Genomic DNA, 21,768 nt, shown 5'->3' with positions numbered 1-21,768 from the left:
CACGGTTAACCTCACTGACACTATGGGATAATCCTTTTCTTACTGGTGTACTTCTGTTAACAGATCTGAATGTAACCTCCCCAATCTTTAAATACTAAACAAATAATTCAAGACCTTTTCAGAATTGCTCACTCTGAAAATGCCTTACAGATAATCTGATCATAGCCAGCGGTCGAGCAAGCATGGCGAAAAATTCCTGCCTCAAAACAAATTGTATCTTACCAAAATTGAAGTAACCAAAATGTTCAGATTTCAAGTATGCCCTAGGCTGGCTCTTTGATTGGCTGTATGCTCTGTCCGTCAGACACGGGAGCAGCTGCAGACGGAGCTGATTGGCTGCCAGGCACGGATTGCTGACCTGGAGCGGAGCTTGGCAGAGAAGGGGCAGGTAAATGAGAAAGAGGGCGGGGAGGAGAGACCCCTGACTCCACATACATTGGCTTTGCTGCTTGTCTTTCTGACAGCCATGCTTGTGTGCTGGCGCTACACACAGAGAATATGCCACTAAATCTATCAACTGGCCAATCCAAGCATGCACATACAGCTGTAGGATCAATGAAGCTTGAAATTATTGTCATGTTTAAGCCACAAATTATAGATTTCAGTCCAGTTGTACAACATTTGTTCTGGTTCGGTCAGACCAGTCAGTTAGTCTGAATGAATCCAAACAATGTGTCCTCATCTGTCAACACTTAATAATGGTGTTAAGATTTAAGTTTTGGTGCATTTTGTGCCCTGACATCTTCCCCAGTGTCACTTGGTTGTCACAGATTGCCTTATCACTGATTTTAAAACAATTAGCTACAGTACATTCTGGCTTAAAACTGTATATATATAGTATATGCCCGGGCAAAAAACCGTACCTGCGGTTTTATTGACATCGGCTGTGTGCTGAATGAAATACTACCTTACTGCTTACTAAATACAGTGCAGTATACTTATACTTTCTACAATTTCAAAGTAGGATGTGAACAAGAACACAGTATGCTACAGTACATTTTTGTCATATGACCGTAGCATTTTGCATATTTTATTTTGGTTATTCTAAATTTGTTTAAACGTATCCTACCCTTTTAAATGTACAAGGGATGTCACTGGGGTGGTACCCTTTCAAAAAGAGTGCATATTAGTACTTCAAAGGTACAAATTGGTAACAACTATATACGTATCTGTAGTGATGGTCGCTTTCGAAACTCTGCTTCGTGAGGCTTTGAAACCTTTAAGAATCTTTTGTTTCAAATCATTGGTTTGGAGCGTTTTTCATACTGGCCAAATCACGTGATTTTAGCAAACGAGAAACGTCATGGGCCCTATCTTGCACCCAGCGCAATTGACTTTGTCAGTGACGCATGTATCATTCGGCCCACAGCGGGTTTTTCCCTCCACAGACGCACGTCGGCAAACTAGGGAATGAACTTGCGCTCCCTGGGCGGTTCAGCGCAAAAAAGGAGGCGTGTTGCGGCGCAAACCGTCCCTGATGCTATTTTGCAGTTTCAAAAAACAATTGCACCACTGACCAAAAAAAACTAGTCTAAAGTCAGTGGCGCGTTGTGCGTTGTTCATTTTGCTATTTTAAGGGCGCATGCTTGACCATAATGTATAGCGTGCACAACGCGCACACACTTTGCTTATCTAATCTACACAGATGCAACAGTTATTTTTGCAAATCATAAATTGTAACAATAAAAAATATTAACACATGAGATAAGGAAAATCATTGTGGTGAGCATTGTGGTGATAGTTTTTAATTATTGTGTGGCTGCGTTAAAAAATTCTCATGCAAATAACGATTAAAATATTTTCATAAGTTTGTTGTGTGGCTGTATTACGTTTATTTTATGTAAATAATAATTAAAATGTTTTCATAAGAAACCTTAATGTATGTGAACTTGATTTGTAAGTGTACTTTGGGGTTGGACCTTGCTTGCGTTTCTTGGGTCCGATTTCAAAGCCCCCAAACACTTTCAGCGGTGAGGGTGGACGCAGCGATGTCCTCTGCTGGCGTCAGGTCATGTGTAGAGGCAGATCCACCTCCTGTTACACGGCGTGCCCAATTTATGCTGGCAAGCTTGGGATTCCCCCGTCTCCTGACATCATTGTAGCGCTTGGCGCAACGATGGGGATGCCAGCTGATGAGACTGTGGCTATTTCCTCTCACACCTGTTTAACCGACGCTGATTTGGGCGGGTTTCTCCTATCCCCATACAAAACAACTTCTCTGTCTTTGACTGCTCTTACAAGAACGTCGGTCTCCTCGGCTGTGAACCGCTCCTGGTGTGCGCCTGGTAAATCCGTCATAATAATAGCAACCCGCCATGGAACTTGCGCCCTTGCGTTTAAAGGGAATGTTGGATAGCGTTCTGATTGGTTTATTTGACGTTACGCCCAAACCACACCTATGAATAATGAACCTACTTCAGACCAACCCCTTATTGATTTGCGCCCGGCGCAAGAGTTATTTCTCACGCCGGGAAAATAGCAACAGCGCCCAAGATCCGCCCACACACTTACTTGCGCTTTGCGCTTCGCACTTGCGTTTCAGATCGTTAAAATAGGGCCCTATAACTGTTTCGAAACTGATGGTTCACCACTACTTGGTGTTGATCTAAAAAGTAACTCATGAATCAGTATCTACTATGCTTCACTAACTTCATTAAAATGAAATGTGTCTATTGTGTTTGATGGCTGTTAAGTTTTAGTATAATGAGGGACATGAAGAACCAGGGCTGATTGTTTGGGAATATTTTGAGTATTTGGAAAGTAAGGCTGTTACAATGATTAATTAATTGTCTCATCGCGATTGTTTGACCTCATCGTGACGATTTTAGATCACCGCAATGATTGCACATCTCTCTAAAAAACACAAGGGGGAGCTGCAGCGCCTGTATAAAACAGGCAGTATCTGATGGTGCTCCTTAACTGACAGTGTAAAGCGATACATTGCAAAGCCATTTAGTACAGTGGAAAAAACAGCATTTAAATAAATGCGGCAAAACATCAAGTAGTATAAACTGCCAGGTAAAACATACATTACCAAAACAGCAATTCCAAATTTAGGGAAGTGAAGGATGCTATAAGGATCTGTAAGGAATCCATTTTTTTGAACCCACTACAGACATGTGGTCCAGTAATATTATGACGTTAATAGTATTGGCTACTATATAGTCAGTTTATTTTAATTAGCATTTTTATATTCAGTTGTTTTTCAGACACTTGGGTTTATTTCTTATGAAAAACAATTCAGTTTTGTAAAAATATATTCATTAAATAATTACTTTTAAATATTTGTTATGTGTATTCAAATTTACTACCAGGTAAACCTTGCAAAAGATTTAAATTAAATTATTTAACGAGCCCTAAACAGGCAATTAATCGTCATAACTGCCACAATTTATTAGACAATTAACCGTCAGCCAAATTTTTTATAATCGCGACAGTCCTAATTATAAGGTATATGTAATCACCTGACATACCATAAAAACACTCATATTTAATTACATTTAATGATTTGTAAATTATATTGAAAGCATTAAACTGTTGTAAACATAATTTGCAATAGTTTGTTGTAGGTCTCAATATGTTTTGGCCCAGATCTCGTTGCGCTTACACATTTTGACCAGCAGGTGTCGCCACCGTGTATGGTGTTTCGAACACTTTGGAACAATGAATGATTTGCAAAGCAATTGATCTAAAGCTTCGAAAAGCATTGTTTCTTCCATCACTGTGTATCTGTACCCAAGAAGTACATGTTAGGACTTTTATAAAAGACACCGTCCCAGTGACAGCTTCTTCTGAGAGTGTATGGTTCATTCATCATTTAAAATAAAGTAAAGTGCATTGCATTGTGGGATGTTATTAGGGTTGCCAACTTTCTCACTCTGTAATACGAGACAAAAGATGGCCTGCCGCAGCAGTGCGGATATGGTTTTGTGTATACAGTGTACTTAAGCCATTTGTCAAAATTATAGCTGATCTCCTAATAAAATATTATTTATAACTTTTATGGCTTGGCAACATACAGTAGGTTTATTAATAGTTTGTTAAATTATTGCAGGTATTTTTAACACAATCCTTTAACCATTACTTTTAATATCTGTTTAAAACAAAACACTTGTGACTCCTGCACTATGGGTAAAAAAACCTCACTGCTGCTGTTGCAGAAACTGAGAGGTGGATGACATCAAAGCGAGAGTATTTTGATAGCAGTCTCCTCTGTATGATTTCTCAAATCACTCTCACAGGATTTTAATGTTATCTGCCTCTCGGTTCTTGTGGCACCACATGAAGTCGAACAAGCCTAAAATATGGGACGTCCCGGCTAATACAGGATAGTTGGCAACCCTAGATGTTATATTCATACATAGACATACTTTGTGGGATTGTTGATTGGTCAGTTCACTTTGCATGTCACTTTGCTTTTGCACGTGTTTCCTGTCTATTCTTTGCTTGTCTCTCATTGGTTGATGTTTTTTTGTAAAATATGGACCTGCATGTGGCCTAATAAATCTCCTATATTATTACGAAAATTTCTTTTTCCTTAACTTCTGTTACTTTGTGTGTGTGATACGTTTATTAAGTTTGTATTACAGTTAATGCATTGTTTTGTGTTTGAGAATACACACATTTAAACAAAGTGAATGAGAGTTGTTTGTGTCGTGTGTGATCATACTAAATAAATAAATGTTAGGTAAGTCCTCGTAGTGTAATTTGTAGTGGTGTGTGTGTGTTTGTTTGGGTTTGTGTGACGCAGGACTCTAAGTGGGTGGAGGAGAAACAAAATCTCATGAGGGTGAACCACGAGCTCAGACAAAAGGTACTGTCCCAGTCCTCCTTTGGTTTTCTGTTATACACACAAACATTTAACATTTTTCTGTTGTGTGTTTGTCTGTGTACTATAGATAGCATCACTGGAGCAGTGTGAAATGAGATTACGCTCGGATGTTCGAGACGCCCTGGATCAAAACGAACTACTTGAATTTCGCATTCTAGAACTGGAAGTAAGAGAATCCGCATTGATCCCACAGCATCAAACAGGGGCGGTCAAACCCGGCTCATGTCTATATCAGCTACATACATGAGCTTCATATGTTCATGTTTTCATACGTGTCATTTTAAATGTATTTTATTTTAAATAATGTATATTTATATCACTGTTGTTTTGTTAAATTTAAGTTTAGATTGAATAAAATTTATTTGAATTAAACTCCTCACCAATCTTTTTTTTTGACTCCACCTCCTGCATGTTGTATTTGATTTGTGTGTGAAATATGTGTTTTTTTAATGTTCTTCATCACTGATTCATTTTTTTGTACATCCTTATCAGCATGTACTATGGAAAATACTTTTCCATACATTACCATTATGTATTTATGCCATATAATTGAAATGTATTTATTTATTATTTGTTTTATAATACATACTGTTAAATCACAAAACTAAGGATCTAATTTGATATTATAGGTATGACACAAACCATACACTGCAAAAAATGACTTTCTTACTTAGTATTTTTGTCTTGTTTTCCGTACAAATATCTAAAAATTCTTACTGTAAAAAAATTCTGTAGAAATTACAGTGGTTGCCAGTAACTTACTGTAGATTTAAATTTATGTTACTTACTAGCAACATTTTGTTCAAAGTTAAATGAACATTAAACATTTACAAGTCTTTGTCTTTACAGAGTAAAACTTAAATAACAGCATCAAGCAAAGCATTCTGGGAAACAAAATCTGAAGCAAAAAACACAAAAAAGGTTGATGATGATTTCTGGTTCCCAGAATGCTTTGCATGAGGCTGTTATTGTAGTTTTATTCTGTACAGATAAAGACTTGTTAATATTTTAAAATTATTTAACTTTGAACAAACTCTTGCCATTAAATAACATAAATTTAAATCTACGGTAAGTTATCGGCAACCAGCTGCAAGGAACGCTGCAATTTCTACGAATTTTTTTTACAGTGAAGATGTATTTTCTTTATGAGATAAATGACCTAAGGAAATAAGTCTATTTTTTGGCAAAAAATATACAATGTGTGCTTAAAACAAACAAAAATATCTGCCAATGGGGTGAGAACATTTTTCTTAAATTAAGTGTAAACACCCCATTGGCAGATATTTTTGTTTGTTTAAGCACAAATTCACTTAAATTGTATATTTTTGTTTTGTCTAAAAACGTCTCTGTTACGGATGTAACCCTCGTTCCCTGAAGGAGGGAACGGAGACGTCACGTCGTGACCGACGAATTGGGAACTCGCTTAGAGAGACCAATCTGCTTCGTATACTACTAAAACGCCAATGAACTTGGCATTGAGATATTTGCATAATGCTGGCGCCGCCCCGCCAGGTGCCTTTATAAGCAGCAGGTGCAAATAGGGAAATTAGCTTCTTTTCGCTGAGAAAGCCGGGAGAAAGTGACCGGTCGATAAACAGCAGGGAGCAGCCCTGTGGCGACGGGACGTGACGTCTCCGTTCCCTCCTTCAGGGAACGAGGGTTACATCCGTAACCGAGACGTTCCCTTTCAGTCGGTCACTACGACGTCACGTCGTGACCGACGAATTGGGAATCCCTACCAAAACGCCACTAGGGGCTGACCTCTTCCAGTGTCTGCGTAAAGCCCTCCGGTTCCACTTAAGGAGAAGGAGAATTAGGTTTTAAGGCAGAAGGCCGGGCACTAGATGTTCCTTTAACCCCACAGAAGTGCCAGCGACTGGGAAGCGCCCTACCTGAGCGGGATAGGAACGCTGCGGAAGCCACCGCCCGTCTTAAGGGCTAATGGTGGGCGAAGTCAACCGTAGTTGAGGAATAAAGACAGCCGTGGCTGTGTAAGCAAAGCAGTGCTCTGCTAAGGGAAACGTGGGCTGCTAGGATTAACCCCACGGAAAAATACTCACAAAGGAACCCGGTGGGACACAATGTGGAGCCCGAGCCAACACGTAGGTTCGCGAGGATACAGCTAGTGAAGGCTGACAGCCAATGCTCCGCAACAAAGGCTGCCAAGGCAGCGGAGAAAGAACAATTCAAACCATTACGCATTTTTGTTCTGAAGGCCTTCCATACTGACACAGTTATGAAGCATCAGTTGGAGGCTGCAAGCCGACCTGCGAGACTGCTCTCCGTGCTCCCCCTGGTGAGGAAAGAACACGAGAGGATACAGGCTCGATACGAACACTGTAAAATCTAATGAACGTATTAGGTGTCGCCCAACCAGCAGCTTTGCAGATGTCTGTTAGCGAGGAACCACGAGCTAAAGCCCAAGATGAGGCAACACTCCGTGTGGAGTGCGCTCTCAAATTAAAGGGGCAAGGAATACCCTGAAGATTATAAGCCAGGGCGATAGTATCAACTATCCAATGAGACATCCTCTGCTTAGTGACAGCTTTCCCTTTCTGCTGGCCACCATAACAAACAAAGAGCTGGTCTGAGGTCCTGAGGCTTTGCGTGCGAACCACGTAGAGTCGCAGTGCGCGTACGGGGCACAACAAAGCCATGGTTGGGTCTGCGTCCTCCGGGGGCAGCGCTTGCAAGCTCACCACCTTATCTCTGAAGGGAGTGGTGGGAACTTTGGGCACGTAGCCTGGTCTGGGTCTCAGTGAGACAGCAGGACCAAACTAAAAGCACGAATCGTCAACAGAGAATGCATGTAAATCCCCTACTCTCTTCATGGAGACCAATGCTATCAGGGTCAGAGTTTTCATTGATAAAAACATCAGACTTGTAGACTGCAAAGGCTCAAAGGGGAGACCTGAAGGCTTCAGCACCATGGACAGGTCTCAGGAGGAAAGAGGGAGGGCGCGAGGGGTTTAGCCTGCGAGCGCCTCTTAAAATGTAATAATTAAATCATGCTGGCCAACTGATCTGCCGTTGATAAGAGAGTGATGAGCAGAAATAGCGGCGATATCAACTTTAATGGCGGAGGGACAGCCTACCATCTAACCTATGTTAAAGATATAAAAGCACAATGTTAATGGGCATTCTCTGGGGTCCTCGCGTTGCGAAGAGCACCGGGTGACGAAAAAGGTTTCTTTAAGCGCGTAAGCCCGTCTTGTGGACGGTGCTCGAACCGCGTTGATGGTGTTAGATACCGCTTGCGATAAATCACCTAAACCTTGCGCGCGCTCAACGACCATACATGGAAATCCCACAGGTCGGGGCGCGGGTGCCATAATGTGCCCCTTCCTTGAGAAAGAAAGTCTTTCCTCAGGGGAAATCATCAGGGAGGGGCTGTCGCGAGGAGCATTAACTCTGAAAACCAATTCCTGGTAGTCCAGTACGGGGCGACTAATAAAAGGCTCTCCTCGTCCTGCCTGACTTTGCACAGTGTCTGCGCAATAAAGCTCACTGGAAGGAATGCGTATTTACGCACCCCCCGCGGCCAGCTGTGTGCCAACGCATCCACGCCGAGGCTGCCCTCGGTTAGTGAATAAAATAGGCGACAGTGGGTATCGTCCGGCGACGCAAACAGATCTATCTACGCACAACCGAACTTCTTCCAAATTAGCTGGACCGTCTGGAGGTGGAGTCGCCATTCGCCGGGGGCGCAGCTCGGGAAGCGCGTCTGCCGCTGTATTGAGCGAACCCGGGATGTAAATGGCACGAAGGGACCTCAGATGCTTCTGACTCCAAAGGAGGAGATGACGAGCGAGATGCGACAGGTGACGAGAGCGCAAAACCGCCTTAACGGTAAATAACGCAACAGTCGCAATGTTATTGGTGTCGGCTAATACATCCTTCCCTCGCATCTCCATAGCGGAGCGTACAAGTCCCAGATATACAGCGCACCGCTCGCGGCAGTTGGGGTGCTATGCACACCCCTGAGACTGCAAGCCCGTCATACGTGGCTGATCATCCCGTGCTGAGGGCATTGCAATATACAGAATGCCAGGAGACCCCTCAGGGGCACATCTTCTATCGGAAATGCCGGGTCTACCACGGGGAAAAATTGAGATGACACGCAGGTGTAATGTTTACACGGTGTATGTCGGTGTGCCACGCTCTCCTCGAGACTCGATCGTAAGCCAACGCTGAAGCGGTCTCATATGAAGCAGCTCGGGCGGATGTCACAGCCGCAGCATGCTGTCATATGTCCAGGAGCTTCTGAAAATGTTTCAGAGGGACCGCGTACTTCCCTCGAATTAAACCGAGGCAAGTCAGAACTGACTAGGTTGCGCGCTCTTATAAAACACGCCAATTAGTCGATCGAGTCTTATTTCCATACTGAGAAAAAGGATCCTCTGCACGGGGCAAAGTTGCTCTTTCCCAGTCGACCTGAAGACTTAAACGAGCGAGATGCCGAAGCATTAACTCTCTGTGTTCGCGCACGTCTGCTAAGAACGGGCTATTATAAGTCGACGTACATAAAAGCAGAATGCGAACAACGCTCTCTCTCTGATATTTTAATGCCGTGACTAGCACACGGAGACACGGAGAGAGAGAGAGACAGCTCGAATGGTGTACTCAGTATTAATATGCCCACCCCACGACGCAGAGCGAAAAAACGGTCTAAAGCGAGGGGAGATGGACACATAAAGTACACGTCTTACAGGTCTAAGGCTGCAAACCGATCTGAATATTGAAATACGAGCCTCGGCGTTATCATCCAAAAAGAACACCTTCGTAGAGCCGGTGCGTAAATCAAATCGATCGTAACCCGCCGCGTATTTTGGGTACTATGAGATAAAGGCTGGAAAAACCCTATCATCATCATCATCTCGGTAAGAGGGACCGGCTCGAACATCCTTCGCCAACAGGATATCGACTTTTGCACGCAGTACATGTGCATCGGACGCTTTCACCACAGTGAAACGAAAGCCCGAATTTTGGGGAAGCACCCAGGCACCGTACGAGGAGAAATAACGACACTACCGAAGTACCCGCGGTGGGGCAGCGAAGCGAGACAGGTGGGACTGCCGGTGCGTCTGCTGTGACAGCATAAACATCTACAGTATGTGTGTGTGACACTGACCTGAGCCCGCTGAGGGTAACGGTCATCTGGTCTCCTCTACGGAGAGCGCAGACTCCGATGAGGGTGCTGGTGGTCCGGTCTCCTCAGCGGAGAGCTCGGACTCCTCAGGTCACCCGCTGGCGATAGCGGAGAGGTAGGAGAGCTGGTGTGGACCCGCTCACGGCTCTCTCGATCCTCCGGAGACCCAGAGAGGGAAGAGGAATGCACTCTTATGTGTGGTTAAGTGGGTACCGGCCGAACAGCCGGTGGAACATATGCAAACCAAGGATTTTCCACCCGACCCTCTATCGGGGGAAGGAGCTCCATCTCCTGAAGAGTGATCCTCTGCCAATCCGGGTCGCCCTTCACTGGCCACTTAAACTCCCGAATTTCACGGGAAGCGGCTAAGCGGGCGGGGCGAGCTGCTGATGACCGGTTCCCCTGCGCTGCCGAGATGGGGTCCGAGGAGGGGAACGGAGGTGGTCGCCGCAGGACGCCAACGGCGAGAGGCAGACTGAGGAGCCGGCGTGGTGGACCAAGGGCAGCTTTCCTTCGCCGGGGCATGACCTAGGAGATCGCCTCAGTCTGCGCAGCGGAGCTGTACGACTCCCCTGGCTCGCCGAAGAGGCCGGTCTGTGAGACAGGAGCATTAAAGAAGTTGTTCTCGCCTGCGTCCGTCATGTCAGCCAGACACAGCCAAAGGTGGCGATCTTGAACCACTGTGGTGGACATCGCACGACTGAAGGTCGCGGTCCCCCTCTTAAATCCTTGGTGAGCCTGCAGCAACGTTATTGCGTGCAGGGCCGAAGCCGCCTCTCCGGCATGCCTGATGGGCAGCGTCCGTAACCGGACGACTGTCTACAAACACGGGAGGGAAGGGTTGGGTGGTCCCTCCAGGAACACATCCCGCTCCACTGAAGGGGTCCCCGCCCTCTGCGGCTCCGTTGGCGAGGGAGGTGAGGGGTGAAAGCTGAACGGCCGGACGGCCGCAAATCACGTCAGCTCTTCGTGCCGTCGGGAAAGAAAGGCACAGGAGGAGAGGACCGAGAGGCCCGAGCAGCTCCGAAGTACCAATCATGTGGGCGGGACGGTTCGGGCGGAGAGGGGTTAACCTTTCCAACTCTACCGTCTCCGCCGCTCGAGCGGGCACGGCCGCCATCTCCGGAACGACTCTGCCTCGGAGGAAAAATGGACACCCCTCTGATGCTGCAGAAGTGACGGGACCAGAAGGAGGTCCAATGGTTATGCTCTCACAGAGAGAACAGAAACTCTCCACGAACGCAGCCCCGGAGTGCTCGATGCCTGAGCACGAAGACAGCGCTCGTGACCGTCACTGGAACCCTTATACTTCTCGCATCCAAGATCGCACGGGCGAAAAGCTATCCTGAAAAGGACGCTGATCTCCGCATATACGAGAGAGTGGCTGCCTTTAACAAGGCACAAAGCTCTCTCGTATCACTCTTTTAGGGAAATTCACTCAGATGCTTAGTTGATGAGCGCACAGGGAGAGGCAACGCACACACTAAACTCAAAACAATAAACAGATGTAGAGCCGTGGAATAAGCGAAGCGTCCGCTGTGATACTGCTAGTTCAACCAACTTCAGCAATCAAATCCCAACAGAGTAAAGTAGCTTCTCAGTAGCAGATAAAGCCGGCTTTCGAAGCGAAAAAGCTAATTTCCCTATTTGCACCTGCTGCTTATAAAGGCACCTGGCGGGGCGGCGCCAGCATTATGCAAATATCTCAATGCCAAGTTCATTGGCGTTTTAGTAGTATACGAAGCAGATTGGTCTCTCTAAGCGAGTTCCCAATTCGTCGGTCACGACGTGACGTCGTAGTGACCGACTGAAAGGGAACTAGACTTATTTTCTTAGGTCATTTTTCTCATCAAGAAAAGTCATCTTAATTTAAGAATTGTCAGATATTTGTACTGAAAACAAGAGAAAACTACTAAGTCGTTTTTTGCAGTGTTATGTTTTAAGAGGTTATACATTTAAACCCCTTAATTGTCACGGTGGGCCCAAATTATTTATATCACTGTTAAACCAATAATAGCCTATTCTAAAACTTAAAAAAATAACAGTGACAAACTGTATACGACTGGAAAGGTCTAAGAGTGTAGTTTTTTTTATTTCAAATCCATTTGGTGATAGAAATGATGTAGTGACTGTCAATTTAAGTGTAAATGTTTCTGTAATTTTAAATGTCACTGACCCCTTAAACTGCGTATTAATTATTATAAATTCATAACACTAATATTCTATTATTAATCTTCAAAAATCTTGACAAATTATATATGGTTGGAAGCATTTTTGCCCTAAAAATGATTTATCATACTGTGAAAAGAGTATGCAACAAACCAATGACACCTAGTGGCCATTGTTGGTAAATCTACTAAAAGTGTCACAAGAATTCACAGAAATTTGGATCAAAATTGGATGAGACTTATGGCTTTAATTTAAGCATTTTTGTTGTGAAATATTTAAAGTTTTATAGATTTATAAAATAAAATATATACTTTGTAGTATTATTTATTTATTAATGTAAAATTAAACTGCTATTACTGTATATTTTATAATATATTAATTTTAACAACACCAAAAACTTCAGTGAAAAATGATGTGTCTTATTTAAAAAAGAGACCAAGATTAGTCTTCTACACGGTTAAGCATCACTTGTTTATTTTTTAATTATTCATTTCCTGTTGCACACATGTATGTTCATATATACATATATATATAAGTTATGTAATTTCTTACATATTTAGTGTGATTTAAAATGATTCTGTGTCCTCATGTTATTCTGATCATTTCTACTCAGTCATTTTTATTTAGATATCCTGCATTTTGTAATCCAACACACACCCTTATGTTTCAAACCTGCATGACTTTCTTCCAGTGAACTCAAAAGGTGAATGTGTGAGAATGTCTTGTCCATTTCCATTTCTTTATAGATAATATTATGGTCCCAAACAATGATTTTTATGTATATTTTATGACCAAGTGTTTTTCAATTAATAGGAGAGGGAACGCCGTTCTCCTGCCTTTAACCTGCAAATCTCTGCCTGCGAAAGCAATAGTAGCCTACAGTTACACTGCCAACAAGAGGGTGTCAAGGTACAAAAATGTGTGTGTGTGTGTTTTGGTATATGTGGTTTATGAGGATTATACAAATGTGTTCAGTATAATGACATGCTTGTTACCCTGTAAACATGATTTACGAAGACCTTCCTTGTGTCCTCATAAACCAAATGGCTTAAAAAACATACTAATAGGTAATTTTTATCTAATTAATAAATGGCAAACATTTTCTGTGAGGGTTGGGTTAGGGGATGGGCGAAGTGTAGTTTGTACATTGCATCTATGGAATGTCCCCATAAACCACAAATGTAAATATTTTTAAATACTATTAAACTAATTAGTTATTTTAATTAATGCCAGTTGACTATATTACAATATTGTCACAAGGATATTAATATGAAAAATCTCAGCTTCTTCTTTATATATTCTGTATATTGTTCATGGTATGTATGTTTGATTTAGGACGTCATCATTCCTGACCTCATGAAAAAGCTTGACATTCTTGGGGATAATGGGGTAAGAAATGTGTGTACTGTATGTCTACCATTATACTGAGTGCATGTATTCACATATCTCACAAATGAACATCTCACCTCGCAGAACTTGAGGAATGAGGAGCAGGTCACAGTAATTCAAGCTGGCACCGTGTTGTCTTTATGTGAAAAGGTATTGCTGAACATCGCTCATTTATTAATCGTATCTTGTTCACTTGACACCTTTATCCAAAGCATCTTAAAGAGATAGTTTACCGAAAAAATAATAATTTACTCCCCTCAAGTTGTTAAAAACTTGTATACATTTCTTTGTTCTGCTGAACACAAATTAAGATATTTTGAAAAATGAGATCTGGGGCACCATTCACTTCCATAATATTGTTTTAACCTACATTCTCAGAAAAAGGTACAGATGTTGTCACTGGGATGGTACCTTTTAAAAAGCTCCTGGTATAGATATGCACTTTTGAGTTACCAGCATGTACCTCTTGGGTACCAATGTGTACCTTTGATGTAACATTAGCACCTATTAGGTATACAATTATACTTGTTGAAACATACCACCCCAGGGACAACTTTCGTACCTTCTTTCCGAGAGTGCCCTATGTGTTAAGGTCGGCTCAAAGCTGCAACAAAAAAGATGGAGAACGAACCAAGAACGTACAATAAAGACTAGTTTAATTTTATAATTCTAAGGGATTACAATTAAATTTAGCACATCAGTAAGTTCATTTCAGAGAACAGATCCAAAAGCGGAGCGAGATCACAAGCATGCAGCAGGAGATGATGTCGCTTCCCCACATCGCCCCCCACGCATGTCTCAGGAACACTTTTATTTTCTCCTCCCGACCTGTCACCTAAAAGAGATCACAGGAACAAAACAACAACAAAAAACTTCTTACACTATAACATATGGAAGTCAATGGTGCCCCAGATCTGCTTGGTTACATTCTTCAGAATATCTTCCTTTTGTATTCTCCAGAACAAAGACATTTATACAAGTTTGGAACAACTTCAGGGCTAATAAGTGACAGAATTTGAATTTTTCTGTGAACTATCCCTTTTAGGCTATATTTAATCAGTTTGCATACTTCCCTCCGAATCAGACCCATTTCTGCAATACATTGTAAAATACAAGTGTCTGTTAAAAGCATGCATACAAGTTTAAACATGTTTTCTTTCTTCTTCATTTACCCATGTTCTCTGAACAGTGTTGTCTTTTGTTTATCCTTCATCTCTGTATAGTGGTTGAAGCAGATTGACAGCACTGAAGCCGCTCTCACACAGAAGATGATTGACCTGGAGAATGAGAAGGTGAGAAGATCCATTCATGCCATAAGATAAGATGATAAATGTGTCATATGATTTGTTCTGTCTCATCTCTAATGAAGTTTAATGAACAATGAGATACGTTTACATTAGAGTTAAATGGTGTGTAAATCCTCCGATAATGTTATCATCAACAGGAGCTGTTCAGTAAACAGAAGGGTTTCCTGGAGGAAGAACTGGACTATAGGAAACAAGCTCTTGATCAGGCCCAACTGGTAGGACCTTGAGGTTATAATGTACTGGGTAACACTTTATTTTGTTAGTCTACTTTATCTATCTATTAACAGTCATTAGAGTATTAGTAGACTGTCTGCTTTATATCTACTAACTCTTTATTGTGATGATCCTCCAACAGACAGTCCACTGACTATAAGTATCTTTAAATGTCAGCTTATTCTACTAACCCTTACCTAACCCAACCCCTAACAGTCTACTAATACTCTAATGAGAGTTGTTAGACATGTAGTTGTAAAGTTATTTACTGTATAGTAAGTAGAATGGCTATTAGAAGACCCAAAAACAAGTGTAACCATAGCAGTCTGGTTCCAGAAGTTAAAGGGGTTATATTATGAGATTTTTTTAAGATGTAAAATTAGTCTTTGATGTCCTCAGAATGCGTATGTGCAGTTTTAGCATAAAATACCACATAGATATTTTATTATAGAATTATTTCCACTTTGTAGGTGTGATCAAAAATGTGCTTTTTTTTGTGTGTGTCCCGCAATGCAAATGAGCTGATTTAATGCAAACACTGATCCCCATGATTGTGGTTTATTGAAATTAACACTCAATTGTGCTGTCAATTATTATTATAATTTTTTCCTCTATTTCTTTCTGCACTTAGTGGCAGTGCCGTGGTTGGATAGTGCAGATTAAGGGGCGCTATTACCGTATGATAATTAGACTCACTATATGTCAAAAAACTGACAAAATCTTAATGACCACTTTTTTAACATGCTTGCAGAGAATGGTTTACCAAAACAAAGTTACTTGGTTGTTTTTTTCCATATGTTTTAGGTTGATAGAAGCACTGGGGACCCAATTATAGCACTAAAACATAAAAAAGTCAGATTTTCATGATATGAGCTTTTAAAATCAAATTCCTGTTCTCCATAGAGAAATTTTAAGCAATAACATAAACTTCTTAAGACAGGCCTACTTTGAGCTCAGACGTTGTTAGATAATGGCATTGTACACTTTCAGAAAAAAAGGTCGAAAAGTTGTCAATGAGGTGGGACCTTTTCAAAACGTACACTTTTGTACCTAAAAGGTGCATATTGGAACCACATTGGTACACACTGGCACCCTAGAGGGGCATACTAGTACCGCAAAATTAGGACCTTTTTAAAAGTTTTCATCCCAGTGACAACTTTTATACCTTTTTTTCTGAGATCGTATGTGCTTCCGTATTCCTTGGTAAAGAACTACATTGCCCATTAAAGAATTTGTGGCAAAAAGTCCAGCAGTGATTTCCCACTCACATGATGCATTGCAAATGACATAAATCAAAGATCATTTGGGTTTTTAGTAAATATGAAATACAAATCAAATGTGTAAAAATCTAAAAACGTATTGTGGTAGTTTTATTATATGTGACCATGTCTTTAAAATCAACACTAAAGTCTCATGAGATTAGGAGCATCAGTTTGATTTTATTCCTTGATTTCACTTTGATTTAAATCTTTGACATGACCTTAGTCAGTATTAAAGACATCAAGGTTATATTTTCACATATGTTATGTAGGAATCATAGAATAATGACTTTATATGGTGTTTCTTTCCTCCTGTTGTGTTTGTTTGTGGTTATCAGAGGGTTCAGGAGCTGGAGGCTACATTATACGCTTCTCTACAGCAGGATCCAGACAGTTGTCTGGGGGAGAGTTTGACTGACAGACAGCGAGCAAAACTGGCAGAGTCAATGGAAACAGTGCGTAGACAAATCCTGCGACAAGGTCGTCATGCAGACACACTGGTCTTACAGCAGCGGATGGAGCTTCTTCAATCTGCACAGCAGGTCAGACTATGTGTGCTTGGATGAAAATGCATTAATAAAATTGAGTGCTTATAAAAGTCATTTTTGAAGTAGTCATGTACTATGGCATTTTAAGGGTGCTCCATAAAAGACTTTCTCGTTTTTATTAGGAAACCTTAGTGTAAGTTTTTACTAGTATATTATATGTGACCCTGGACCACAAAACCAGTCATACTGTAAGTACCACAGGTTTGAATAGTTTACCACATATTTGAAGAGTTTGGTTCCAAAACCAAATCTCCGTTTTGTTGTGTTTTATTGTGCTACTTAGCTGTATTTTAGTTATGAAGACTTAAAATCAAAACAAACCTTGCACAATCAAATGCACAATCAAAAAACAAGATTTAAAAAAAATTTAGAAAACGTTTGGAACCAAACTCTTTATTTGTAGCAATACATTGTATGGTTCAAAATGATGTTTTATTAAGATATTTAGTAAATTTCCTACAGCAAATATATTAAAAAATTATGCACTCTAAAAACAAACGGTGCTATATAGCACCAAAAGTGGTTCTTTGCTCGTAATCATAGAAGAACCGTTTTTAGTGCCATATAGCACTGGTGAAGCACCGGTGAAGCACCTGTGTAGAACCATATAGTGCTATGTAGAACCAAATGTGGTGCTATATGGCCCCTATATGGTTCTACACAGGTGCTTCACCGGTTCTTCACCAGTGCTATATGGCACTAAAAACGGTTCTTCTATGGTTACGATTCAAATCAACAGTTTTGGTGCTATATAGCACCGTTTGTTTTTTTAGAGTGTGTATCATTAGTTATATGTGTTGTTAAGGGCTTCATTTGGACAACTTTAAAGGTGATTTTCTCAATAATCAGATTTTGCACCCTCAGATTCCAGATTTTCAGTATCTTGGCCAAATATTAAATATTATCCTAACATCAGATGATGTTAAAAAAAAATAGATCCTTATGACTGGTCCAGGGTCATACATGATCATTCATTTGTACCATCAGTTCATCAGTGGCGGCCGGTGTTTCTCTGTCGAGGATCACAAATTCAAAATATGTGTTCAGAAGGTCGTGTGTTGCTCATCATTTCAAAATGTGTGTTTGTTGTGTCATGTGAACCATGTGCACCATGAGTCTTGTCAAAATATGTGCCTGCTGCAAAGGGTTTATGATTAAAGAGGTGCTTACATTCACAAAATAGTCACAAGACACTTAGGCTGCGTTTACACTTGGCATTAACATGCGACCTGTATCCGGATGTTGTCCACATACACATTGAAAAGACAAGTGTAAACGCGTCTGTGATCGGAATGTTATCCGATCTGTGTGTCCTGATGCAGAGGTAGTCGAGGACGCTTTGTGATCGGATCTCAGTGTAATGTAAACGCAATCCAGCCATCGTATCTGCATTTACAGGTCAACGTCACAAAAAACCCCGCCCACTATCATCTCCTCTCACTGACAACTGTCAAAAATAAAGGATGTTAGGTCATGGAGCGCAGGTGAGAGACGCATACATTCATATTTGTGGAGCAATGAAAGCTACGCTTAAAAGTATCTTAATAAATCGATATTCAAAAGCATTTTAACACTGCTGACTGTATTTAAGTTATTCAGGCATATGTTATATGTTCCTATTCATAGAGAGATTTAATATTTAATAGCAGAATTCAGGATCGTTATAATGTTTGAGTTTCCATGGCGACATATCAACGTGAATGTTGCGCTTGTTTCTGGTCAATCGGCTGTTTCTGTCTCATTTAACACATTTTAAGTTACTTTAAAACACGTACAAACCATAATAACATTAGCCAAATACATTTATTCAGTGTTGGTTTTATGCAAGGTTACTTATATGTGTTTGTAAATTACATTACTTCTTACGCACTATGAACAGGAAATTTAGGAAATTGTTAGCTCTTTTAATTAAATCATATTAAAATTACCAGGAAACATAACTAACAATAGTTTGGTTAAAATATAAATATACATATAAGTTTAGGCAGAGGCAAAAGCCCGTTATTAGGGCAGAATAAAACAGTGGAGTCGGTCATGTTTCACACGGATTTTGTTGTTGATTTAAAGCATGCGGGTGAAAGTCAAGTTCACGTAAAGTTAAACAGGACATTCATCCGCGGTGCGGACGCTATAAGGCTTTTAAAGATAAGGCTTTTAAAGCTAAAAAAATATAACGCTTAAAATGTGGACATCACGGTTGTTGGGGTTGCTAGTTATTCTCTGCTGTTCAGTAGCACTGTACAATACGGGATTGCGGTTAGCGCGAAAACCCTAAATCATGTGGCTAAAGACAGCTGTACCCATTTTGATTGACAGCTATCCACCCAGCGCGCGTCTCCCCGCACGGGATCCGATCACACATCCAGATACAGAAGCCACATTTATGTGACAAATGTAAACGCGCCGTGTCCTGATATACGGATGATCGGATCTGCGTGAACGGATCACCGAGATCGCATGTTAATGCAAAATGTAAACGCAGCCTTATTTAACACTAAACTGTGATTACACATGAGACTAAGTGAGGATCTGGCAAACCCAAGGGTAATTTTTATTATAAACCCTTTAGACGCGTCTGCAGCAGGCACTTATTTTGACAAAACACGTGATGCACATGGTTCACATGACGTGCCAAACACATATTTTAAAATGACGAGGCATACACATGACGAGCTAAATAAATGTTGTGATGAGCTTTGCATCGTGTGCCCTCGAAAAAGAAGTCACCGGCCACCACTGCATACCTTGGTATATAGCTAAATTATATATCAAATACCACAGTATTACCATCTCTAAAATTTCAACCTGATACTCCGGCTATTTTAAATACGGTACCATTCAAAAAGTTTAATAACACTAATACATTTTTATAATTTTAATCATCATTTATCAAGCAGCTTCTTGAGGTTTTAAACAGTATTGAAGAAGTTCCTATCTATAATGTATTATTATTGCCTGCTTTATCTTACATTTACATTTCTTCATTTAGCAGAGGGTTTTATCTGAGACTTAGAAATGACTTAGAAATATTGTGAACATTGTGTCACAAGAAGTGTGGGAATTACATCATGATTGTTCAGGGGTTTTCCAAAGCCCTTTTTAATATCTCTTTGATGTTTAACGTTCCTTATACATCTTTTTGTGCTCTCATAAACCCATATAAGAAAATCAGTGGAAACAATTAAATGCAACCCCCCCCCCCAAAACAGCCTTTCGTTTAATCAACTTTTAAAAGTCAATTCAACTCTGTACTGTTTATAGTTTTGACTAGGAATGAGTTGTCATAACTTGTGTTAGCAATGCAAAAGTTTGTGGGTTTGATCCCAGGAACACACATAATGATAAAATGTATACTTTGTAATGCTTTGGATAAAAGCGTCTGCCAAATGGATAAGTGTAATGTAAATGTAGACCCAAAAATGTTTCTCATAGTTCTCTCTATTTTGACTTACAGAGAATCAGAGAGCTTGAGGCCAAGATTGACATGCAAAGACGACAAATCAAAGAGATTGAAGAGAAGGTGTGTATGGATGTGTCCCTATGTCATGTTTATCAAACATTCAGTTGTGTTCTGGATCAGTGGCGGCCGGTGACTTCTTTTTTCGAGGGCTCACAATGCAAAGCTCGTCACAACATGTATTTATTCCGTCATGTGTGTGCCATGTGTGTTCAGCGCGTCATGTGCATCACGTGTCATGTCAAAATAAGTGCCCTTAGAAGGGGTTTATGATAAAAGAGAAACACACATTTGCAGATAATCTCATTTGTAATCAGAGTTTAGTGTTAAGTTAGTGTCTTGCGAGTATATTGTGAACGTGAGCGTCCCTTTTATCATATTTAAACCCTTTTGACGCGTCTAGCAGGCACGTATTTTGACATGGCACATGATGCACATGGTTCACATGGCGCACTAACAAATATTTTGAATTCACAGACCGCCACTTATCTGGATAGAAATCGTGTATGAAATGTTTTGAGTAGTTGGGTACATTTGGGTTGGAGGGATCTGAATTATTCATGTATGACTCTAAGACTGATTCTTCTCCTTTCTTCTCTCTTTGTGTTTATTATCATTTGTAGTTTTTATTTCTTTTCCTGTTTTTCTCCCTAGCTTTTATTCTTTGGCCTTAAATCATCACACAAACACACACTATATTCACTCTTAATGTCTCACTCTTTTAACAAACATTCCCCAGTTTGTCGTCTAAAATGTTTTTTACAAATTTTATGACCCGTTTCCAAAGAGAAACGTTTGTATCCCAAAAGGTCCGGTTGAAGCTGCTTAATTTTATGGTCAACTTGAAGATTGTGTTAAATAATATAAAATACATGTATGTCTAAATATTTGTTATGATGAATATTTAAAACGCCTCACACTTGTCGAACTGCTTTTAGTTTCAATAAATAAAGTTGTATTTTCTTCACATGGGATTTGGACTTTATTTTCAAAAATTCAAAATGTAATTTTGAACGGCCTGCAACCCAGATACAGGTTTTTGATATTTATCTAATGAAAGAATAAAGAGTAAAGAACAGTCAACGACTGGACACACTCTCTTATGCCTGATCAGAGCTCATCTCATTGTCCTACATTGACTCATTTGAGGGGGACATATATTGAAAATGTGTAAAAGATCAACCCAGTACCTAAGATTTGGTAAAGCATTCTCTGCAAGCATGTGAAAAAATAGGTCATTGAAATTTGGCTCCCCTTGTGATGTCAGAAGAGGATAACCCTCTTATAATTTACTCACCACCATGTCATCCAAAATGTCTTTCTTTGTTCAGTCGAGAAGAAATTATGTTTTTTGAGGAAAACATTGCAGGAAGAGTAATATTTGTACTAATATAATTACAACTTTTTTGGGTTTTATTTTATAAAATCCCGCTAACGTTATGCATA

General features: G+C 40.6%; 1 protein-coding gene across 1 annotated transcript in view; it reads left to right on the top strand.

Annotated features, from left to right (window-relative positions):
• jakmip1 (janus kinase and microtubule interacting protein 1) overlaps positions 1 to 21,289 on the top strand; it is a 63,024-nt gene extending 41,735 nt beyond the window's left edge. Inside the window, exons 11-21 of the mRNA XM_065268033.2 lie at positions 305 to 388; positions 4,751 to 4,813; positions 4,899 to 4,997; positions 12,963 to 13,058; positions 13,485 to 13,538; positions 13,623 to 13,688; positions 14,762 to 14,830; positions 14,983 to 15,060; positions 16,656 to 16,859; positions 20,320 to 20,385; positions 20,946 to 21,289. Coding sequence (XP_065124105.1) covers positions 305 to 388; positions 4,751 to 4,813; positions 4,899 to 4,997; positions 12,963 to 13,058; positions 13,485 to 13,538; positions 13,623 to 13,688; positions 14,762 to 14,830; positions 14,983 to 15,060; positions 16,656 to 16,859; positions 20,320 to 20,385; positions 20,946 to 20,996 — 930 coding nt within the window. The 3' untranslated portion in view covers positions 20,997 to 21,289. The remainder of the gene's footprint in view (positions 1 to 304; positions 389 to 4,750; positions 4,814 to 4,898; positions 4,998 to 12,962; positions 13,059 to 13,484; positions 13,539 to 13,622; positions 13,689 to 14,761; positions 14,831 to 14,982; positions 15,061 to 16,655; positions 16,860 to 20,319; positions 20,386 to 20,945) is intronic.
• Positions 21,290 to 21,768: the final 479 nt, after the last annotated feature.

The sequence above is a fragment of the Paramisgurnus dabryanus genome, chromosome 16 (assembly GCF_030506205.2).
Source record: "Paramisgurnus dabryanus chromosome 16, PD_genome_1.1, whole genome shotgun sequence".
NCBI classification, from domain to species: domain Eukaryota; kingdom Metazoa; phylum Chordata; class Actinopteri; order Cypriniformes; family Cobitidae; genus Paramisgurnus; species Paramisgurnus dabryanus.
Note: the sequence above shows the minus strand (reverse complement) of the source record. Positions and strands in the feature narration are given on the sequence as shown.